This window comes from Eptesicus fuscus, chromosome 17 (assembly GCF_027574615.1).
Source record: "Eptesicus fuscus isolate TK198812 chromosome 17, DD_ASM_mEF_20220401, whole genome shotgun sequence".
Lineage (NCBI taxonomy): Eukaryota > Metazoa > Chordata > Mammalia > Chiroptera > Vespertilionidae > Eptesicus > Eptesicus fuscus.
In genome coordinates, this window is record NC_072489.1 from 1,660,888 (window position 1) to 1,679,268 (window position 18,381).

Below are 18,381 nucleotides of genomic sequence, written 5' to 3' on the forward strand. Positions count from 1 at the left end.
AGACATCAAATACCTAACTACCAACAAGTGAATCTAAAAATCAAGTGAATAAAAAATCTGAAGAAAGGAATGGACTGGTGAATATAATAGAATCAGGGACATAGAAAGGTAGGGGACAGACAATTCTCAGGGGGAAGGGGGTCTGAGGGGTGCAGGAAGAGATTGGACAAAAATCTTACACCTATGGATAAAGACAGTGGCGGGGGGTAAGGGCATGGGGTGGGGTGGGGAATCAGGTGGAGGGGAGCTATGGGGAAGTAGGGGGAGAGGAACACCTGTAATAATCTGAACAATAAAGATTTATTATAAAAAAAAAGAAAAGAACTATTGCTAACTATTGCTATACACTGCAATGTGCATGAATCTCAAAATAACCATCTGGAGGGCAATAGCATAGCAAAATAGGTAAAGAGCACACTGTATGATTCCATTGACATAAAACTCTAGAAAATAAAAATAACCTGTAGCCCTAACCGGTTTGGCTCAGTGGATAGAGCGTCAACCTGAGGACTGAGGGTCCCAGGTTCGATTCCGGTCAAGGGCATGTACCTTGGTTGCAGGCACATCCCAGTAGGGGTGTGCAGGAGGCAGCAGATCGATGTTTCTCCCTCATCGATGTTTCTAACTCTCTATCCCTCTTCCTTCCTCTCTGTAAAAAATCAATAAAATGTATTTTTTTAATAACCTGTATTTTGAGAAACAGGCCGCAGGGATGTGGGGCAGGGTGGGCAGGGAGGACTCTGGTGTCTCCTGTTCACTGCTTTCACCAAGGCTGTGGCGTCATGGGTACACGTGTGTCAAACATAAATTGTACACTTAAATATGTGCATTTACTGTACGAGAATTAAACTTGAATAAAGCTGTTATTTTCTAAATAAAATATAGATGAGGAAACTGGTGCTCAAAAAAAGTGCCTGGCTCCACCACGTCTGATAAATGGCGGCCCCAGTCCTTTGCTGAGTCCAGCTGGGGTGCAGAGGTGGGTGAGGTGAGGCGGGCGTCCTCGGGCCTCGGCAGCCACTGGGCGGAAAGCGAATCGGTTAGGAACCATTGCTTTGGAGTGTTCCTAAATTAGATTTGCAGACGGTAAAGGAACAGGGACTTAACATTCAAACAGAATTGGAATCTCTAAAATGAAAAGAAGAAAAAATCAAATCTTTCTCTGTGACCCAAGCAGTGAGTCTGCGCTGTCTGGTTCCACGTTCACCTCCGGCCCTCCTGTTCAGAGGGCTCTGCAGTCAGCTGCGAGCAGCCCGTGTCACTGGAAGGAGCCTGGACTCCATCCTGTGGGCCCAACCTCCACACCTGCCAACAAACTCCCCAGCGCAGAGGGGGCGCGGCAGACGGCGGGGACCTGCCGGGAGCCCTGTCACGGGCGTGGGCACCGCCCAGCCAGGAAAGCACCGCCCGCACGAGGGCCAGAGATGCCTGCAGAGACGTGCTTCCTGCGGTCACGTGATCACAGAATCCTTTTCCCACAAAACACCTACAAATGAGCAGAACATGAGTCCCCAACACAATCTGGAGGCGGCAGGAGGAAGCCCGCCGCCTCCCTGGCTACTCCGCCGCCTGCACGGCCTGGCGGGCGGGCGGAAGGGAGGCAGCGCGTACCCATGGGACTCCCAGTGCAGGTACAGGCAAAGGGGGTGCCGCGGAACAGGGTGCCGAGGCTGAGCCCACGGGCTGGGATGCTCTCCGGGCCTTGGCCTCCAGGTGGCAATAGGCCAGCAGTGTCAGGGGAGGAGGCACAGGAGGAGCTGAGCCGCTTGCCCGGAGCCTCCTCTGCACTGAGCCCCGTGCTGGGCCTCTCGGCGCCTGAGGAAGGCGGTCCAGCCTCACTCACGGCTCTCGGACGGTGGGCACATGCATCACAGCAGAGCTGGGCTGGGGCGAGCACGCCCGTGGGGACGGGCAGGAGGACCTCTGGGCAGGGGTGAGGGCCGCAGCCTCCCAGGAAAGGAAGGCCCTTACAAGCAGACAGGAAGGCTCAGTCCTGCAGGAAAGTCCTGGCCGGCCCAGAGCCGGAGAGGAACATAAGCCGGGGGAGCAGCAAGCCGCCCGCCCTGCAGGGATGCGCCGGAGCTACTGGGCGGGAGGCTGAGAAGTAAACACACGTGCAGGTGTGGCCAGGCCGGCCTGGAGCTCGAGGCTGGGCAGGTGAGGGCTTCTGTCCAGGGCGAGGGCGGTGGCCTGGAGGATGGGCCTGGCCCTGAGGTCGGAGCGCCCTGTGAGAACCCGGTTAGGGTGGACCGGGGGGAGGTGGTGGCGCCCCTTAGCAGCTGAGTCAGGAGACCTCCGGGTCTCCGGGTCTGAGGCGCAGAGTCAGGGTCTGAAGTGAACAGGGGTCTGGGGTCACCAATGTGCGCTGGGAAAGAGGGTGCGGAGGGCCGGTCAGCTCTGCTTCCTCGCGCCCCCAGCCCCGCCAGGTGGAGCCACAGATCACAGCTCAGAGTCTCACGTGCTGAGCAGCCCTGAGCCACGGCTCTGCGTGTGCTTCTCCGCTGCCTATCGAGCATTTCACACCGTTTCCATCAAAGCGAACTGGGCTCCGTGCTGGAAGAAGTAGATTAGCAATGGGAGGTGCCCACAAGCAAACAGGTACACAGCTCCCACACATACAATTTCCTCCAGCAAGTCCCACGCGTGTCTCCTGCCCGGATGCAGAGACTCCCGGAAGGCTGTCCCTCTGTGGCCAGCCCCCAGCTGTGAGCCCAGGGCAGAGGGAGGCCACCCACAGGGAGAGGCAGCGGTCCACCAGCTGATCCCCGGCTGACAGCCAGCCCCCACCTCCTGCCCCGCACCTTCCGACGACGACGCGGGGTCCCGCGGTCCCGGAGACGGGGCGTGCGTGCCGCCTCTGTCTCCTCCGGGAGGCCGGCTGGGGAGTGCCACAAGCAATTTGCTCGCCCCCCCCCTCCAAGCCACCATGTAACATCACCGAGGAAAGCACGGTTTATACCCAAGGACACGTCTGTCAGGGCCCACGGAGGCCTGTGGGAGCGATCGATGAGACTGACAGCCTCCCATCCTGTCTGAATCCAGTGACTCTTCTCCAAACGGGCCCGTCACAGGCAGCCCAGCAGGCACCAGTGAGGGGGAGACTGAGCCACCGCGTGCAGGAAGCCATGGGCAGCCTGTGCCTGAGCGGCTCTCTCAGGAAAGTACACCAGCGGGTCAACCACAGAGGGCTGGAGGGCAGGGCCCGGGCAGAGGGCCAGCAGGGCGAGGGGGCCTGCTGGGGGTCTCGGGAGAAGCCCAAAGCCCTGGGGATGAGGCCCAGACCCGAGCTCTCTGAGGACCGGAATTGGCTATAGGTTCATGGAGGAGGAGGAGGAGGAGCAGGAGAAGGAGGAGGAGCAGGAGGAGGAGGAGGAGGGATCCTTCAGGGGGTGGGCAGCCGCTCCTCTGCAGCACCTGCAGCCTGGAGGAGGCCGGGGCGTGATTACTGAGGAGGAGGCCAAGCCACAGAAAAACCTGTTGCCGTGCCTTCCGGGGCCAAACCAGTGGGACAGCCAGTCAGCGGGCGAGACTTCCCATTCACCGCCTTTCGATGTTAAAGTCATCCGCCCCACCAGCTGACTGGGAATGGGCACACTCCCACACCTGTACACTCACATGTGCACACGCACGCCCACGGTCACACTCACAAACATACTTATGCATACACATGTATCCACACATGCCTACATACATGTACTAGTATGCTCACACAGAGTCAGGTAGCACACACACCTGCAACCTCCTGCAGGAAACGCAGCCTCTGTCCCTTCTCATTCTCTTGTCCCCTCCTCTGCACCCATTTTCTAGCCTTCCCTAGTCTCCCCGCCTCCCGCACCCGCACCCGGGACCCTCACACAACATCCCTGAGACCCTCGGCTTCTTTGTGGACTCAAGTGCAAACTCTCTCTGGCTCCCACCTGCTCCAGAGCGCATCCTGGCAGGTCCAGTGCAGTTCTCTGACCTCCTGTGCTGGCACAGTGGAGCCCCGGAATCCACTGTAGCACCCCAAGTCAGAATTGCACGTGAAAAGCTCACCCCCAACTTTCCCAAAGGGCGGGAGGCCCCGTGAGGCTCCTCCCTCTCTGGGCTCCTACCTCGTTGACGAAGACCCAGTGGCTGTCCTTGGAAGCCAGGTTGGTCTCCACGGCCTGCGGAGAGAAAGGAAAGCCAACGTGAACGGAAGCAGCCAGGAGCTGCGGCGTCAGGGACTGCCGAGGCCGGGGTGGTAACATGGCTCTCGCAGTTCTTCCTCACGTGCCGTCTCCTGGGGTCAGCTGGCGGCCATGGCTACCCGACATCTGAATGCAGATGTCTGAGTTCCAGCTGCCCCAGAGCCCTCGTGTGCCAGCCGTCCCGCAGGCATCCCCGAGCCGAGACCGGGCACCCTACCCCGGAGCATGCCTGCAAACTCCTCTCTGGAGGGGCCCTGGGTCGGGGGGTGTCTCCTCGGTCTGGACCAGGTGAGAGGGTGGGAAGTCTGGAGGGGGTTTGTAGCCGCGGTCCAGCTGTGCTGAGTGCACCAGGAAGATGGTGCTCAAGACCCATAGAACTGGCTCTTTCTGCCCCGGGCAGCGCCCTGACCTCCCGCTCTCTCTCTGCACTCAGTTCTACGCCATAGCACTCGCCATTCCTGTGCTTGAAGAGTTATCGGTATTTATTTCTTACTGTCTATCTCCTCCACCAGGCGGGGGTCTCCATGAGGTCAGGGGCCATGTCTGTTTTGGTCACAGTATGTTCTAGAAACTTACAACATAACCAGCACATAGTAGGTGTTCAATAAATGTTGAATGCGTGAATGAAGTTGGTGGGCAGAGCAGAGAGGACCCTGTCACTTACATTGTCTCTCAGATATTTGTGAGCTCCGTTCGGGGGGAAGCAGGGAGAACTGACAGTTGGCAGGCCTGTGCTGGGAAGTCCTCCCATCCGCATGGCCACAGATTGCTTAGTGCCCAGCACCGCGCCAGGCCTCCCGCCCTGGCAGAGAGCTAGCAGATCCCGGTCCTACTTATTTATTTATTTATTTGTTTGTTTATTTATTTATTTAGTATTTTTGCAATGTAATTGTTACCTTTTTTAGCTGAAAAAATACAGAAAAATAAGAATCAGCCCATAATCCTATCCCATTTTTTTTAATGTGCTAAAGTAGTAAAAACGCCCCATTGTCCCTCCAAATTCACCCCCTCGAGGCCATTTTAAGAATCTGGTCACATCTGCAAGCACACATAGCAGACAGCTGTCTTTATTAAAGTAGGGTCATGAAACACACGCCAGGCGACATCTGTCACGTCTGACTTCTCGGTGTATCAGGAAGGCTTCCTGACCAGTCCGAGATCTGAGTCCTCTCAGCAGGTGACCCCGCGCGTGCGGCCAGGCCTCAGCATGGCACCGCACGGGCATCAGCGAGGACGCGTTTGCTGGAGCAGCACATGGAGACCGGGCCTGGGGGCCCAGCCGGCTCTCACACCACATCCTCACAGATGGAATCACGGCACGGAAGAGCAGGGTCGCACAGGCTCTCCCGGGTCATCCGGTGGAGACACAGACCCTTTTTCAGCCACGGACTGAGCGCCAGCCCACGGACAGAGGGCCAGCCCACGGACAACCTAGCCCAGCCCACTGACAGAGCGCCAGCCCACGGACAGCCCAGCCCACGGACAGCCCAGCTCATGGACAGCCCAGCCCACGGACAGCTCAGCTCATGGACAGCCCAGCTCACAGACAACCCAGCTCATGGACAGCCCAGGCCACGGGCAGCCCGGCCCAGCCCATGGGCAGAGTGCCAGCCCACGGACAGCCCAGCCCACGGACAGCCTAGCCCAGCCCACTGACAACCTAGCCCAGCCCACTGACAACCTAGCCCAGCCCACTGACAGAGTGCCAGCCCACGGACAGCCCAGCCCACGGACAGAGCGCCAGCCCATGGACAACCTAGCCCAGCCCACTGACAGAGCGCCAGCCCACGGACAGCCCAGCCCACGGACAGCCCAGCTCATGGACAGACAGCCCAGCCCACGGACAGCTCAGCTCACGGACAGCCCAGCCCACAGACAACCCAGCTCACGGACAGCCCAGCCCACGGGCAGCCCAGCCCACTGACAGAGCGCCAGCCCACGACAGCCCAGCCCACGGACAGTCCAGCTCATGGACAGACAGCCCAGCCCACGGACAGCTCAGCTCACGGACAGCTCAGCCCACAGACAACCCAGCTCACGGACAGCCCAGCCCACGGACAGCCCAGCCCACTGACAGAGCGCCAGCCCACGGACAGCCCAGCCCACGGACAGTCCAGCTCATGGACAGACAGCCCAGCCCACGGACAGCCCAGCCCACAGACAACCCAGCTCACGGACAGCCCAGCCCACGGGCAGCCCGGCCCACGGACAGCCCAGCCCACGGACAGCCCAGCCCAGCCCACGGACAGAGTGCCAGCCCACGGACAGCCCAGCCCACGGACAGAGTGCCCAGCCCACGGACAGAGTGCCAGCCCACAGACAGCCCGGCCCACGGACAGCCCAGCCCACGGACAGCCCAGCCCACAGACAGCCCAGCCCACGGACAGCCCAGCCCACAGACAACCCAGCTCACGGACAGCCCAGCTCACGGACAGCCCGGCCCACGGACAGCCCAGCTCACGGACAGCCCGGCCCACGGACAGCCCGGCCCACGGACAGCCCAGCCCACGGACAGCCCAGCCCACGGACAGCGCCAGCCCACGGACAGCCCGGCCCACGGACAGCTCAGCCCCATGAGGACGAGCGGGGATGGGCAGGTGGACTGGCCTGGGTCCTCGCGGCGATGTCCTGACGACACCTTCTGCCCATTCTACAGACTCAGGACAGCAGACCCCGCACAGAGGCTGCGGGGACTCAGATGCTGAGAAGGTGGAGAAGGGGGCCCCTCCAGGCGGAGTCACAGTCACCAGCCAGAGCCTCTCCTCTCAGTGCCCGACTTTCAGGAGCATCCTCAGAATCCCGGCGCCCCAGGGGTTGGGGGGCGGGGAGCACAGGGACACTCTGAGCTCTGATAACAGTGTCTGTAGCACACGCCGGCTCCCGTGTCCCCCCAACACCTCAGCACCTCCTCGTGTGCACGTGGGGGCACTGTCACCCAGCTCCCATGTCCCCCCAATGCCTCAGCACCTCCTCGTATGCACGTGGGGGCACTTGTCACCCGGTTGCGCCCCCCAACCTCTCAGCACCTCTTAGTGTGCACGGGGGGAGGGGGGGAGGTACCTGACGCATGCCCATCAAATCCGCACATGACGCAGAACCAGGAGGAGGTCCTAACCCTCAGACACCAGGACTGGACTGACCCTGAAAAGAGCGGCGGCTTCGCAGGGCTGACCACAGAGGCCCACCCTCGGTGCCCAGGAGCAGAGGGCAAAGGGGAGATGAGACTTGGGAGTAAAGACCCCTGAAGAGGGAGGAGCTACAGGTCTGCTCTGGGAGGTTGGCTACTGGGCACCCTGCTCCATCAAGGACACCTGACAGGATCGGCCACGGAGTGGAAGGTGCCACAGTGGCAGGGAGCGTGGCTGGAGCTGAGGCCACTCAGTGTTGGCCTCCACAGACACACAAGGAGCGTCCTGTGCAGGAGGCTAGGCTTCCTCGTCCTGACTTTGAAAGCAGGTCCAGGGCAAAGGTCTCCAGTACTGAGCTCAGCTAATCAGATCCGCGTAAGGGAGGACCTTCTGAATTCCACGCCATTCAAGATGGAATGGGCGCCTGAGGTGGAGAGGCTCCTCGGTGTGTCTACACTGACTGCGGTGCCCGGGGGCATATACACGTGGGGGAGGGTAAGGCGCCTGCATGCACTGACGCCCTACAGCACCGACACCCTACAGCACCGACACCCTACTGCACCGACACCCTACAGCACCGACACCCTACAGCACCGACACCCTACAGCACCGACACCCTACTGCACCAACACCCTACTGCACCGACACCCTACTGCACTAACCCTACAGCACTAACACCCTACAGCACCGACACCCTACAGCACCGACGCCCTACTGCACTAACCCTACAGCACCGACACCCTACAGCACCGACGCCCTACTGCACCGACGCCCTACTGCACCGACACCCTACTGCACTAACCCTACAGCACTAACACCCTACTGCACCGACACCCTACTGCACCGACACCCTACTGCACCGACACCCTACTGCACCGACGCCCTACTGCACCGACGCCCTACAGCACCGACGCCCTACAGCACCGACACCCTACAGCACTAACACCCTACAGCACTGACACCCTACAGCACTAACACCCTACAGCACCGACGCCCTACAGCACCGACGCCCTACAGCACCGACGCCCTACAGCACTGACACCCTACAGCACTGACACCCTACAGCACCGACACCCTACAGCACTGACACCCTACTGCACCGACGCCCTACTGCACCAACACCCTACAGCACCGACACCCTACAGCACCGACACCCTACTGCACCAACACCCTACTGCACTAACCCTACAGCACTAACACCCTACTGCACCGACACCCTACAGCACCGACGCCCTACAGCACTGACACCCTACTGCACCGACACCCTACTGCACCGACACCCTACAGCACTAACACCCTACAGCACCGACACCCTACAGCACTAACACCCTACAGCACCGACACCCTACAGCACCGACACCCTACAGCACCGACACCCTACTGCACCGACGCCCTACTGCACTAACACCCAACTTTACTGAGACCCTACAGCACCGACACCCTACAGCACCGACACCCTACAGCACTAACACCCTACAGCACCGACACCCTACAGCACCGACACCCTACAGCACCGACACCCTACAGCACCGACACCCTACAGCACCGACACCCTACTGCACCGACACCCTACTGCACTAACCCTACAGCACTAACACCCTACTGCACCGACGCCCTACTGCACCGAAGCCCTACAGCACTGACACCCTACAGCACCAACGCCCTACAGCACTGACGCCCTACAGCACCGACACCCTACTGCACCGACACCCTACAGCACCGACACCCTACAGCACTAACACCCTACTGCACCGACACCCTACAGCACCGACGCCCTACAGCACCGACGCCCTACTGCACCGACGCCCTACTGCACCGACGCCCTACAGCACCGACGCCCTACTGCACCGACGCCCTACAGCACCGACACCCTACAGCACCGACACCCTACAGCACTGACACCCTACAGCACCGACGCCCTACAGCACCGACGCCCTACTGCACCGACGCCCTACAGCACCGACGCCCTACTGCACCGACGCCCTACTGCACCGACGCCCTACAGCACCGACGCCCTACTGCACTGACACCCTACTGCACCGACGCCCTACTGCACTGACGCCCTACTGCACCGACGCCCTACTGCACTGACACCCTACTGCACCGACGCCCTACTGCACTGACGCCCTACTGCACCGACACCCTACAGCACCGACGCCCTACAGCACCGACACCCTACAGCACCGACGCCCTACTGCACTGACGCCCTACTGCACTGACACCCTACAGCACTGACACCCTACAGCACTGACACCCTACAGCACCGACACCCTACAGCACTGACACCCTACTGCACCGACGCCCTACTGCACTGACACCCTACTGCACTGACGCCCTACTGCACTGACACCCTACAGCACCGACACCCTACAGCACTGACACCCTACAGCACCGACGCCCTACTGCACTGACACCCTACTGCACCGACGCCCTACTGCACTGACGCCCTACAGCACTGACGCCCTACAGCACCGACGCCCTACTGCACCGACACCCTACTGCACCGACGCCCTACAGCACCGACGCCCTACTGCACTGACACCCTACAGCACCGACGCCCTACTGCACCGACACCCTACTGCACCGACGCCCTACTGCACCGACGCCCTACTGCACCGACGCCCTACAGCACCGACGCCCTACTGCACTGACACCCTACTGCACCGACGCCCTACTGCACTGACACCCTACTGCACTGACACCCTACTGCACCGACGCCCTACAGCACTGACACCCTACAGCACTGACACCCTACAGCACCGACACCCTACTGCACCGACGCCCTACTGCACCGACGCCCTACTGCACTGACACCCTACTGCACTGACACCCTACAGCACTGACACCCTACTGCACCGACGCCCTACTGCACTGACACCCTACTGCACCGACGCCCTACTGCACTGACGCCCTACTGCACCGACGCCCTACTGCACTGACACCCTACAGCACCGACGCCCTACTGCACTGACACCCTACTGCACCGACGCCCTACTGCACTGACACCCTACTGCACTGACGCCCTACAGCACCGACGCCCTACTGCACTGACGCCCTACAGCACTGACACCCTACTGCACTAACACCCTACTGCACCGACGCCCTACTGCACTGACACCCTACTGCACTAACACCCTACAGCACCGACGCCCTACTGCACTGACACCCTACAGCACTAACACCCTACTGCACTGACACCCTACAGCACCGACACCCTACTGCACTGACACCCTACTGCACCGACGCCCTACTGCACTGACGCCCTACTGCACTGACACCCTACAGCACCGACGCCCTACTGCACTGACACCCTACTGCACCGACACCCTACTGCACTGACACCCTACTGCACCGACGCCCTACTGCACCGACGCCCTACTGCACTGACACCCTACAGCACCGACGCCCTACTGCACTGACACCCTACTGCACCGACGCCCTACTGCACTGACGCCCTACTGCACTGACACCCTACAGCACTGACGCCCTACAGCACCGACGCCCTACTGCACTGACACCCTACTGCACTGACACCCTACAGCACCGACGCCCTACAGCACCGACACCCTACAGCACTGACGCCCTACTGCACTGACGCCCTACTGCACCGACGCCCTACTGCACTGACACCCTACAGCACTGACACCCTACAGCACCGACGCCCTACTGCACTGACACCCTACAGCACTGACACCCTACAGCACCGACACCCTACTGCACCGACGCCCTACAGCACCGACGCCCTACAGCACCGACGCCCTACTGCACTGACGCCCTACAGCACTGACACCCTACAGCACCGACGCCCTACTGCACTGACACCCTACAGCACTGACACCCTACTGCACTGACGCCCTACAGCACTGACACCCTACAGCACTGACACCCTACAGCACCGACACCCTACAGCACCGACGCCCTACAGCACTGACACCCTACAGCACCGACGCCCTACAGCACCGACGCCCTACAGCAACGACGCCCTACTGCACGGACGCCCTACAGCACCGACGCCCTACAGCACTGACACCCTACAGCACTGACACCCTACTGCACTGACACCCTACAGCACTGACACCCTACAGCACCGACGCCCTACAGCACTGACACCCTACTGCACCGACACCCTACTGCACCGACGCCCTACTGCACCGACACCCTACTGCACCGACACCCTACAGCACCGACGCCCTACAGCACTGACGCCCTACAGCACCGACGCCCTACTGCACCGACACCCTACAGCACCGACGCCCTACAGCACCGACACCCTACTGCACGGACACCCTACAGCACTGACGCCCTACAGCACCGACGCCCTACAGCACCGACGCCCTACAGCACCGACGCCCTACTGCACCGACACCCTACTGCACGGACGCCCTACAGCACTGACGCCCTACAGCACCGACGCCCTACAGCACCGACGCCCTACAGCACCGACGCCCTACTGCATGGACACCCTACAGCACTGACGCCCTACAGCACCGACGCCCTACAGCACCGACGCCCTACTGCACCGACGCCCTACTGCACTGACACCCTACTGCACCGACGCCCTACAGCAACGACACCCTACTGCACTGACACCCTACTGCACCGACGCCCTACAGCACCGACGCCCTACAGCAACGACGCCCTACTGCACCGACGCCCTACAGCACCGACGCCCTACAGCAACGACACCCTACTGCACGGACGCCCTACAGCACTGACGCCCTACAGCACTGACTCCCTACAGCACCGACGCCCTACAGCACCGACGCCCTACAGCACCGACGCCCTACAGCACCGACACCCTACTGCACTAACCCTACAGCACTAACACCCTACTGCACCGACGCCCTACTGCACCGACGCCCTACAGCACCGACGCCCTACAGCACCGACACCCTACAGCACTGACACCCTACTGCACCGACACCCTACAGCACCGACGCCCTACAGCACCGACGCCCTACAGCACCGACGCCCTACTGCACCGACGCCCTACAGCACCGACGCCCTACTGCACCGACGCCCTACAGCACCGACGCCCTACAGCACCGACGCCCTACAGCACTGACGCCCTACAGCACTGACACCCTACAGCACCGACGCCCTACAGCACTGACACCCTACAGCACCGACGCCCTACTGCACCGACGCCCTACTGCACCGACACCCTACTGCACCGACGCCCTACTGCACCGACGCCCTACTGCACCGACGCCCTACAGCACCGACGCCCTACTGCACCGACGCCCTACTGCACCGACGCCCTACTGCACCGACGCCCTACTGCACCGACGCCCTACTGCACCGACGCCCTACAGCACCGACGCCCTACAGCACCGACGCCCTACTGCACCGACGCCCTACAGCACCGACACCCTACAGCACCGACACCCTACAGCACCGACACCCTACTGCACCGACGCCCTACTGCACCGACGCCCTACAGCACCGACGCCCTACAGCACCGACACCCTACAGCACCGACGCCCTACAGCACTAACACCCTACAGCACCGACACCCTACAGCACCGACACCCTACTGCACCGACACCCTACTGCACTAACCCTACAGCACCGACGCCCTACTGCACCGACGCCCTACTGCACCGACACCCTACAGCACCGACACCCTACTGCACTGACGCCCTACTGCACCGACGCCCTACAGCACCGACGCCCTACTGCACCGACGCCCTACAGCACCGACGCCCTACAGCACCGACGCCCTACAGCACCGACGCCCTACAGCACCGACGCCCTACTGCACCGACGCCCTACAGCACCGACGCCCTACAGCACCGACGCCCTACAGCACCGACACCCTACTGCACCGACGCCCTACAGCACCGACGCCCTACAGCACCGACGCCCTACAGCACCGACACCCTACAGCACCGACGCCCTACAGCACCGACGCCCTACAGCACCGACGCCCTACTGCACCGACGCCCTACAGCACCGACACCCTACAGCACCGACACCCTACTGCACCGACGCCCTACTGCACCGACGCCCTACTGCACCGACACCCTACAGCACCGACACCCTACTGCACCGACACCCTACAGCACCGACGCCCTACTGCACCGACGCCCTACAGCACCGACGCCCTACTGCACCGACGCCCTACAGCACCGACACCCTACTGCACCGACACCCTACAGCACCGACACCCTACAGCACCGACGCCCTACAGCACCGACGCCCTACAGCACCGACGTCCTACTGCACTGACGTCCTACTGCACTGACGCCCTACAGCACCGACGCCCTACAGCACCGACGCCCTACAGCACCGACGCCCTACAGCACCGACGTCCTACTGCACTGACGTCCTACTGCACTGACGCCCTACAGCACCGACGCCCTACAGCACCGACGCCCTACAGCACCGACGCCCTACAGCACCGACGTCCTACTGCACTGACGTCCTACTGCACTGACGCCCTACAGCACCGACGCCCTACAGCACCGACGCCCTACTGCACCGACGCCCTACAGCACCGACGCCCTACAGCACCGACGCCCTACTGCACCGACGCCCTACTGCACTGACGTCCTACAGCACCGACGTCCTACTGCACTGACGCCCTACAGCACCGACGCCCTACAGCACCGACGCCCTACAGCACTGACGCCCTACTGCACCGACGCCCTATAGCACCGACGCCCTACAGCACCGACGCCCTACAGCACCGATGCCCTACTGCACCGACGCCCTACAGCACCGACGCCCTACAGCACCGACGCCCTACTGCACCGACACCCTACAGCACCGACGCCCTACAGCACCGACGCCCTACTGCACTGACACCCTACAGCACCGACGCCCTACAGCACCGACGCCCTACTGCACTGACACCCTACAGCACCGACGCCCTACAGCACCGACGCCCTACAGCACTGACACCCTACTGCACCGACGCCCTACAGCACCGACGCCCTACAGCACCGACGCCCTACAGCACCGACACCCTACAGCACCGACGCCCTACAGCACCGACGCCCTACAGCACCGACGCCCTACTGCACCGACGCCCTACAGCACCGACACCCTACAGCACCGACACCCTACTGCACCGACGCCCTACTGCACCGACGCCCTACTGCACCGACGCCCTACAGCACCGACGCCCTACTGCACCGACGCCCTACTGCACCGACGCCCTACAGCACCGACGCCCTACTGCACCGACACCCTACAGCACTGACACCCTACTGCACTAACACCCTACAGCACCGACGCCCTACTGCACCGACGCCCTACTGCACCGACGCCCTACTGCACCGACGCCCTACAGCACCGACGCCCTACAGCACTGACACCCTACTGCACCGACGCCCTACAGCACCGACGCCCTACAGCACCGACGCCCTACAGCACTGACACCCTACTGCACTGACACCCTACTGCACCGACACCCTACTGCACTGACACCCTACAGCACCGACGCCCTACTGCACCGACGCCCTACTGCACTGACGCCCTACTGCACTAACACCCTACTGCACTGACACCCTACTGCACCGACGCCCTACAGCACCGACACCCTACTGCACCGACGCCCTACAGCACCGACGCCCTACTGCACCGACACCCTACAGCACCGACACCCTACTGCACCGACACCCTACAGCACTAACACCCTACTGCACCGACACCCTACTGCACCGACACCCTACAGCACCGACGCCCTACTGCACCGACGCCCTACAGCACCGACGCCCTACTGCACCGACGCCCTACAGCACCGACACCCTACTGCACCGACACCCTACTGCACCGACGCCCTACTGCACCGACGCCCTACTGCACCGACACCCTACTGCACCGACGCCCTACTGCACCGACGCCCTACAGCACCGACACCCTACTGCACCGACGCCCTACAGCACCGACACCCTACAGCACCGACACCCTACTGCACCGACGCCCTACTGCACCGACGCCCTACTGCACCGACACCCTACTGCACCGACACCCTACTGCACCGACACCCTACAGCACCGACGCCCTACTGCACCGACGCCCTACAGCACCGACGCCCTACTGCACCGACACCCTACAGCACTGACACCCTACTGCACCGACACCCTACAGCACCGACACCCTACTGCACCGACACCCTACTGCACCGACGCCCTACAGCACCGACGCCCTACAGCACTGACGCCCTACTGCACCGACGCCCTACTGCACCGACGCCCTACAGCACTGACGCCCTACTGCACCGACACCCTACTGCACCGACGCCCTACTGCACTAACACCCTACTGCACCGACACCCTACAGCACCGACGCCCTACAGCACCGACGCCCTACTGCACCGACACCCTACAGCACCGACGCCCTACAGCACCGACGCCCTACTGCACCGACGCCCTACTGCACTGACACCCTACTGCACTGACACCCTACAGCACTGACGCCCTACAGCACCGACGCCCTACTGCACCGACGCCCTACAGCACCGACGCCCTACAGCACCGACGCCCTACAGCACCGACGCCCTACTGCACCGACGCCCTACAGCACCGACGCCCTACAGCACCGACGCCCTACTGCACCGACGCCCTACTGCACTGACGTCCTACAGCACCGACGTCCTACAGCACCGACGCCCTACAGCACCGACGCCCTACTGCACCGACACCCTACTGCACTGACGCCCTACAGCACCGACGCCCTACAGCACCGACGCCCTACAGCACTGACGCCCTACTGCACCGACGCCCTATAGCACCGACGCCCTACAGCACCGACGCCCTACAGCACCGATGCCCTACTGCACCGACGCCCTACAGCACCGACGCCCTACAGCACCGACGCCCTACTGCACCGACACCCTACAGCACCGACGCCCTACAGCACCGACGCCCTACTGCACTGACACCCTACAGCACCGACGCCCTACAGCACCGACGCCCTACTGCACTGACACCCTACAGCACCGACGCCCTACAGCACCGACGCCCTACAGCACTGACACCCTACTGCACCGACGCCCTACAGCACCGACGCCCTACAGCACCGACGCCCTACAGCACCGACACCCTACTGCACCGACGCCCTACAGCACCGACGCCCTACAGCACCGACGCCCTACTGCACCGACGCCCTACAGCACCGACACCCTACAGCACCGACACCCTACTGCACCGACGCCCTACTGCACCGACGCCCTACTGCACCGACGCCCTACAGCACCGACGCCCTACTGCACCGACGCCCTACTGCACCGACGCCCTACTGCACCGACGCCCTACTGCACCGACACCCTACAGCACTGACACCCTACTGCACTAACACCCTACAGCACCGACACCCTACTGCACCGACGCCCTACAGCACCGACGCCCTACAGCACCGACGCCCTACAGCACCGACGCCCTACAGCACTGACACCCTACTGCACCGACGCCCTACAGCACCGACGCCCTACAGCACCGACGCCCTACAGCACTGACACCCTACTGCACCGACGCCCTACTGCACCGACACCCTACTGCACTGACACCCTACAGCACTGACACCCTACTGCACCGACGCCCTACTGCACTGACACCCTACTGCACCAACACCCTACTGCACTGACACCCTACAGCACTGACACCCTACTGCACCGACGCCCTACAGCACCGACGCCCTACTGCACCGACGCCCTACAGCACCGACACCCTACTGCACTGACACCCTACAGCACCGACACCCTACTGCACCGACACCCTACTGCACCGACGCCCTACAGCACCGACGCCCTACTGCACCGACGCCCTACAGCACCGACGCCCTACTGCACCGACGCCCTACAGCACCGACACCCTACTGCACCGACACCCTACAGCACCGACACCCTACTGCACCGACACCCTACTGCACCGACACCCTACTGCACCGACACCCTACTGCACCGACACCCTACAGCACCGACGCCCTACTGCACCGACACCCTACAGCACCGACACCCTACTGCACCGACACCCTACAGCACCGACACCCTACAGCACTGACGCCCTACAGCACCGACGCCCTACAGCACTGACGCCCTACTGCACCGACGCCCTACTGCACCGACACCCTACTGCACTGACACCCTACAGCACCGACGCCCTACAGCACCGACGCCCTACAGCACCGACGCCCTACAGCACCGACGCCCTACTGCACTGACGCCCTACTGCACCGACGCCCTACAGCACCGACGCCCTACTGCACCGACGCCCTACTGCACTGACACCCTACAGCACCGACGCCCTACAGCACCGACGCCCTACAGCACCGACGCCCTACAGCACCGACACCCTACTGCACCGACGCCCTACTGCACTGACACCCTACAGCACCGACGCCCTACAGCACCGACGCCCTACAGCACCGACGTCCTACAGCACCGACGCCCTACAGCACCGACGCCCTACTGCACTGACGCCCTACAGCACCGACGCCCTACAGCACCGACGCCCTACTGCACCGACGCCCTACTGCACCGACACCCTACTGCACCGACGCCCTACTGCACTGACGCCCTGTAGCACTGCTTCTGGAGGCTGCTGCTTGGATGCTCGCGCACACCTGCTGGAGCCTCCTGGAATAATCCGGAGCCAGCCCCCGCCGGGTGCAAGGGTGGCTGGGGAGCAGGGCCGACACTCCAGGTTGGCAGGCGGCAGGGTCAACAGGGAAGGCTGCCTTCTTGGTCAAATCGTTGGTTGCACCTGCCGCCAGAATCCCAGAAATTACCGTATTTTCCGGCGTATAAGATGACCTTTTAACCCAGGAAAATCTTCTCAAAAGTCGGGGTCACCTTATACACCAGGTGTGGTCTTATAGGGCGGGTGCTGACACTTCTGAGCCCGACTGGAGAATCTGTGGTCGCTGCATATGGTGCGGGGAGCTCAAAAACAGCCGCACTCCATTCATTTCAATGGAGCCAGACGGAGACCACAAGTGTCTCCAGTCGGCTCCTTTTTGTGCCGCATACGGTCTCCATCCGGCTCCATTGAAATGAATGGAGTGCGGCCGGGTGCTCCCTGCATATGGCAGGGATGCGGCCGCGGCCGTTTTTGAGCCCCCCCCCACCGTATGCG

The 18,381-nt window shown here is 62.2% G+C and overlaps 1 protein-coding gene across 1 annotated transcript in view; it reads right to left on the minus strand.

Annotated features, from left to right (window-relative positions):
• Positions 1–18,381, minus strand: part of GRID1 (glutamate ionotropic receptor delta type subunit 1) — a 654,829-nt gene that overhangs the window by 258,546 nt on the left and 377,902 nt on the right. The window contains exon 5 of the mRNA XM_054729151.1: positions 4,095–4,148. Coding sequence (XP_054585126.1) covers positions 4,095–4,148 — 54 coding nt within the window. The remainder of the gene's footprint in view (positions 1–4,094; positions 4,149–18,381) is intronic.